Here is a 7,381-nt window from a genome sequence, read left to right as displayed (position 1 = left end):
ATATGACAAAATTCTAGAGAAGCAAGTGAATGATCCCAAGATTTTAGAGTGGAAGGAAGCTTTGGGGAGAAATGAAACATCAAGATTTGAGCTATATGCGGATGGTAGACTTAGATTTAAAGGGAGATGGTGTATTCCTAATGATGGTGAACTTAAGAAGAGGATTATGGATGAAGTGCATAATACACCTTACTCGGTGCATCCGGGTTGTGAAAAGTTGTATGAAGATCTTAAAAAGACGTTTTGGTGGCCGGGTATGAAGAAGGAAGTAGCGGAATTTGGGGAAAGATGCTTGACATGCCAAAGAGTCAAGGGGGAGCATAAGAGACCACAAGGTAAAGTTTAACCATTGGATGTGCCGGAATGGAAATGAGAATCAATGGACTTCATAGTGGGACTACCAAGGACTCAAAAGGGTAACAAGATGATTTCGGTGATTGTGGATAGGCTTACAAAGTCGGCTCACTTTGTGCCAATGAAGGACACTTGGAACAAGGTAGAATTAGCTAGTGCTTACTGGAAGAATGTGGTGAAGTTGCATGTGATACCAAAGGACATAGTGTCAGACAGTGATTCTAGATTCATTTCTAGGTTTGGCAAGAATTGCAAGCCTCCTTGGGTACTCAATTGAAGATGAGTATGACGTTTCACCCCCAAAGGAAGGGCAAACGGAGAGGACTATCCCAACGGATGGAAGACATGTTAAGGGCTTGTATCATGGAGTTTAGAGGCACTTAGGATGAAAGATTGGACTTTATTGAGTTTCCTTACAACAATAGCTACCATGAAAGCATTGGCATGACTCATTTTGAGGCCTTATATGGGAGAAAATGACGAACTCAAGATGTTGGGATGATAGTACCGAAGCTGTCATATTATGACCTTAAATGATCCAAGATATGATAGACCAAGTGCATGTGATCCGGGAAAAGATGAGAGCGGCACACGATAGGCAAAAGATTTATGCCGATTTGAGAAGCGATATTGAGTTCGCGTTTGGAGATAAGGCGCTACTTAAGGTTTCTCCCATGAGAGCAGTAATGAGATTTGGGAATAGAGGTAAACTGAGCCTAAAGTTCATCGGCCCATATGAGATATTGGATAAGGTCGGGGAAGTGGCCTACCATTTGGCACTTCCCTCGGCGCTTGAGCGAGTTCGCAACGTATTTTATGTGTCTCAATCGCCAAAGTATGTAAGTGATGCTTCCCATATTCTTGAAGCAGAAACAATCGAGTTGGATGATGCCTTGACATATGTGAAGACTCCAAAGGAAATCCTAGACTGGAAATGTAACACCCTCTTCTTACCTACCTAGCCAAGGTAATCGGGAGATGTCACCATCTCGGTTTCCCGAGGCAGTGAATCGGAATTACAATTGTAACACCCCCATCTACCAAGGATCCTTAACAAGATCTTCCCTAGCAGATAAAAGTGTTACCATCTCGGTTGTCCGAGGTAAGAATATCAAATAGACAATAAAAGAACAATTAATAAACTATTTTACAACATACAACGGAAACCAAAAGGGTAAATAACTCAACTATACAATGTAAGATACAACTGGTGAAACTACTATCGTCTAAACATCGACTCGATGTCATGCGACCTCTCTGACCCAACAGCTACACCAAGACAACAACCATAATTACCTAAAAAGTCTAACTGCTCACTATTTGCCGACAATATCAAATGGATCACTGCAGACATAGAAAACAAGAAGACACATAGCCACCACACCATACAAGTTAGTAATGGTACAAGGTAATAAGAAAGCAGCAAGTATAAAAAGCACCAAAATGAGCAAAGCAATACCAACTCCACTGACTCCAACACAATCAATGTCTCTCATCGCAACGAGTAGCCGGGAGCCTATCGCAACAGATAACCCACACCACCAGTGGTAGACCGCAACCTTGCCACCTAAAGCCCCGCTAATTGCAATGAGTGCACCCAGATCATTAATGTGCACATCCTCCTTGTGGCGGGAGCCACAAGGGGCGAATATGGGGGTGAAGACCATCGCCTGACAATGGCTTCATAACCGATACCGGTAACACCAATAACGCCGCCATACCCCAATACGATACTGTAACCGAACTAATATAATAGGACACCCACAACAATGGCAATCACATTAACACAATCAGTAAATCAATCAATTGCAAACTGAAACTGAGTAGGGAAATCCTACCTTTTCGCAATTCCTTAGCAATCGCATTAATCACATCAAGCCTAGCAAGAATCCACATCATTTCCTACAATCAACGATTATGCCCTATTCCTATGTTATTAAGGCTGACTAAACGATTAACGAATATTCACAAAATTACCTTGAAGAGAACTAGAAGTCGATGGCGGCAACGGCCCGACTCAAAGACATCGCGCATAAGCTACGTCCCTCCCCGGATTGTGGTTCATGGTAAGGTCCTAATTGGGTAGTGAGAGATGGGAGAATTGGGAGAGAGAGAGAGAGAGAGAGAGAGAGAGAGAGTTAGGTTTAGAAAATGATAAAACGTATTGGCGAAAATGATTTAAGTCGTAACCTTCACGTGATATTATAACACGCTATCAGATGCGTACTCGGTCGAGTATGGAGAATACTCGGCCGAGTACCGAGTACACCGTACTTGGTCGAGTACCAAAGTACTCGGCTGAGTGACCCTTACTAGGTCGAGTATCTAGTCACAAATTTAACATATGTCTCCCCCTTCCATCTCTTACTAAAGATCCTACACGTAAATGGGTCAGTCAACGGGTTCCTAATAGGGCGGGTATTACAGTCATCCCCCACTTAAAAGGAACTTCGTCCCCGAAATTTGTCCCATACGCCAAACGAAACGTGACAGAGATAACCCGAAACAAAAAACACACGATACTCAACGCAAATCATCAGATCACAATACCATGTATACCACAATGTCATCACCAAAACAACTATAAAACTAACGTAGATCACAACAAAACAAGTATACCACAATGTTATTATGTCATCACCAAAACAACTATAAAACTAACACTGTCAAACAACTACATTACCACCGTGGTCTTAACTAAACCAATTAGTAAGCAAGACTGGTAAGATTTATTGCAATTACCAGCCTAAAACAGATTTTATTGCCGCCATGTTATCTACCTCTCTTAAAAGAAACTTCGTCTCCGGAATTCACTCTCAAGATGTAGCAAAGGAAAGCATAAACACGTGAATGTAAACGAGTACTCCAAAGCAAATATCACACCTCACTGTCACATATAACTACACACGAATATGACCTAATGCAACTATGCTTAATGATTGAAAGCAATTAACATGAATACTATAATAAATACATGTAATTATATATAACAAATCGAAGCACACAAAATAGTATTACATTACCACCATGTTCCTATCCACACTAATTTGCATTCCACATCCGACCCAATTTCCAAGCATGTTGCTAAACCATCACAAAACTGTCATGCCAACACCATACACCGCCCGTGCCTCAGACCAACATTAAACACACGGAGAAAAACAACCCACAAACTCAACAGAATATTATGCAAATGAATAACGGGGTCACGAATATAATCATGGATGCCATCCCAAGGTACTCGGTCGAGTAACAGCGGGTACTCGGCCGAGTCGAGTAGTCAGTACTCAATCGAGTTCTCTGAAGGCAGAATACCGAGTCATCAATTGTCAACATGAAAACTCCAAGTCACTTGCAAACATCAGCTCTAACCTCTGAATATCATAGAAAACCGTGTCTTAAACATAGTATAATCTACGATAAAGTAAAGTTTTGGCCTTATGGCCGAATTACACACATAAAAAGGGGTTCAAATGTTGAAAATAAACCAAATCCGCAACATGTGCAACAACTAATACAAACAACGATAAAAATCAATCTCAGGGGTCCGTGCCCACATCCTCATCCATGCCCTCGTCACCGCCTGCGCCCAACGTCCCAACTCCACGATATGCTTAAGCAGCGGTGTCACCACCAATCCATCTCCCCTCCTCATCCAGCTAACTACCATAGTTAGCTCCCCACGGACCTGCAAGACAACAACACCCATAGCTAGACGGGGCTCCCCATGTAGCTCGGTTCACCCTATAGCTATCGAGTACTCTACTGTCATCACCCACTCTGTAACAACCTGGATTATAAAACAAAGGAAAAACTTATATAAAGTAAATATCAGAGTACGATACTGATAAAAGGGTCGAGGTGGCGGAAACACCTGACCAAATCCGGTTCGCTACTAAATCCAAAACGAACTAATACATTATTCGAAGGTTCTTAAAATATAAAGCAAACTCCTATTTTATTATTAAGCTCGCTTCGCACATTCCCCAAGCAAGTATCAACCAGTAAGCAACATCTGAACAACCTGAGAATGGGGGGTCGACAACCAGTCGGGAGTAACTAGATGCTCTCCCAGTCATGTTTACAACAATTGAATATAACTAACAATCATTAACAACTGAAATGTAAAACCCGTAAACATGCGAGACCATCTATTCTCATAGAAACCAACCTAACTTACCATCACTTTACCAACCTCAGACGAATGCAATCATGCAAACCTAGACCATATGCAAGAACTAGACCATGTATACTTACAATCCAAGTAGCACGCGACCCATAACAACTTAAGGCACAATGCTAGCATTTAAGTATAGCGAACATGGTGACACACGATCCACAGCAACAGAAGGCACAAAGCTAGCAACAAAGCATAGAGAATAGAGTGAACGCCTGTTAGAGCATATAACCACCGCCTCTAACTTGCCAGAGCGTATAACCACTGCCTCTAGCTGACGGAGCGTATAAACATTGCCTCCATCGGTGTGGAGCGTATAACCACTGCCTCCACGGTACTATGTATAGTGTATAACCACTGCCTATATATCTAAGACCTGGCCAGACTCCCGGTGCAATAACTGTACACCGAACAACACTCGGGGAACAGAGCGTATAACCACTGCCTCTGCCCAATCCCGAACATAGACCAAATAAATCCCACATCAACGGGTGTCTTTGGTTCATTCCGATAGCACATAATCGTAACTACCGTAATCTATTCAAACTAGCCAACAAACAAATGCACACTATAACCGACTGTACTAACATGCGTGAACAACATCACGACTCAACTCATAGGATAGCATAACTGACCATCCTACTTATCATATGAACAAGAGTAACCAAAGATATATGCAAACACAATGACACATAATAACTGAGCACAACATAACATGTGAAACAAGTATTAACGGACAATGTTATAGTAACCTTAACTATAACATGAACTCCGGATGCGAGGTTATAGTAACCTCGAATATAATTTCAACACGTATAATTTGATGTTATACTTACCTCAACTATAACCTTGACACGAAACTCAAAGTTATATTAGTTCCAACCATAACCTTGAGCCATAATCTTAGGGTTACGTTAGTTTCAGATATAACCTTAACTCGTACTTCAATGTTATAGTAGCTTCAACTATAACCTTGAATCATATTTCCAAGTTTATACCTCAAACAGCCACAACTAGAGTAACGACCCAAAGTTATACTAACTTCAGCTATAACACTCGAATCATCATCAAGGTTATACTAGCTTTAGCTATAACTTCGGAGAGCACTCTTGGCCGCCTATCATGCCGCCACTAGGGTTCATTCGTAAACCCTAATTGCGCTCATGACACCCATAATAAACATATAAACAACATACGATATATAATTAAAGCATTAAAACATGTACAAACACGCGAAAACATAATTAATCATGACAATAAACAATCAAACATGTACCAATCATACAAATCAATCATTAAATAACATTAATTACATCAATTGGCATAAACACAATTAAAAGAGAAACGCCTAATTACCTTTTTCAGCAAATAATCGTAAAGATCGTCTTCAACGATATAAACGTCTGGTCGGTCCGCTTTGAGCTTAGATTTCTGTTACTTGTCGTTAGGAGCACCTAGACCAAAACAATATTTATAACTTTACAAACAACTCTACTACTAGTAAAGAGGCAAGTAATGGTCGGATCCCAAGGGACGGGTATTGATGTAGGATTTTCGATTGCAAGTAGTGGTGTCTAGGGGTGTCACAATTTGGGTTGAGATAAGAAGATCACTAAAATAAATAACAATTAAAGTAAACAAGCAAGATGACTAAAATGAGATGTAAACAATTGATTAAAAGCACTAGGGTGTTGTAGACACCTCGTTTCTACACCTCCTGCAAAACACCCGGTGATGATTGGGCCGCATATTTGGTACACGGAACGATTTATGACAATTCGTAAGTTTATCATCAAGTGATCGATCAAACATTTATTTCTACCTTATGGTCGTCATCTAGGTGTCATTACGGTCGTTTTGGCAGTAATTAGAGTTCATTTGGAGTCCGGGACAAAAACCGTCTTCATTTCCTAAAACCCGTCAAATCCCGAGTCAAAGCAATGGGCTTGTCTACCAAAGGTTAGTATGTCATAAAATGTTGAGATTATATCTCATTTTGAGTCCCATGTCACTTCATTAGGCTAAACTAAAAGTTTACATTACAAAATGTGCATTTCATTTAGTTAAAATGATAACCTGAGCTTTAGGCCGTTTTACGAGGTCATAACGAGTTTTTTGGGTCAGGCCTATTTCACAGAAAGTTCTAGATCTCTTTCTTAGCTTTCCAACGCCACCAAAATCACCTTATTCCGAGTCTTTTAGAGAAAGTTATGCCTAAAATACGACAGGATGTCAAACGCGCTTTCTTGCGCAGGAGGAACCCGCTAAGGAAAGGACGCAGCAAGTGCTGCGCCTCTTCCAAGGGACGCAGCTCATGCTGCGCCTCTTCCTCAAGATTTTATTTTTGTCCAAGTTTCCGTGTTTAACCTAAGTCGGTTATTTCCGGATCTTTCTCTCCTTTCCATATTTCCGTCGTGTGATTAGTATAAATAGGAGCCTTCGTTCCTCATATTTCTCACGCGAGTGTCCGCCCTTCTCTTCTCCCTTTGCATTCTAGACTTTTGTTCTTACTTTTTGGCGTCTACGTGCTTGAACATTCGAACACGTAAGCTCGGATCCTTCTGAGTACCAGCCTCGTTTGCATGACCGACCAATTTGACCAACTCCACAATAATCAACATAATTAATCTTAATCGTTTTCTTCTTACGAGGGCACTTTCGTTATAGTTCGAGTCGAGCATCGCTAATCGATAACTTAGTCCTTCTCGTTTCGTTAAACATGTAAGTCTGAGGGTGTATAATCTCTCTTTTATTATTGTTATTTACCTTTTTGTATCATTAATGTAAGGTTTATGTCGAAAATACCTTTTAAAACTGATTTCTAAAACCTTGTTTAAAAACCCTTTTTTA

General features: G+C 40.7%; 1 protein-coding gene across 1 annotated transcript; it reads left to right on the top strand.

Annotated features, from left to right (window-relative positions):
* Positions 1 to 932: 932 nt before the first annotated feature.
* Positions 933 to 1,316, top strand: LOC141627706 (uncharacterized). Its single transcript, XM_074440931.1, has one exon. The coding sequence runs from the start codon at positions 933 to 935 to the stop codon at positions 1,314 to 1,316; it is 384 nt and encodes a 127-aa protein (XP_074297032.1).
* Positions 1,317 to 7,381: the final 6,065 nt, after the last annotated feature.

This window comes from Silene latifolia, chromosome Y, assembly GCF_048544455.1.
Source record: "Silene latifolia isolate original U9 population chromosome Y, ASM4854445v1, whole genome shotgun sequence".
Classification (NCBI taxonomy): Eukaryota; Viridiplantae; Streptophyta; class Magnoliopsida; order Caryophyllales; family Caryophyllaceae; genus Silene; species Silene latifolia.
The sequence above is the reverse complement of the archived record's forward strand: the minus strand, read 5'-3'. Positions and strand labels throughout refer to the sequence as shown.

What these genes read in the sequence shown, in the direction of transcription:
- LOC141627706 (XM_074440931.1), top strand. Translation starts at nt 933, where the DNA reads ATGAGAGCGGCACACGATAGGCAAAAGATTTATGCCGATTTGAGAAGC.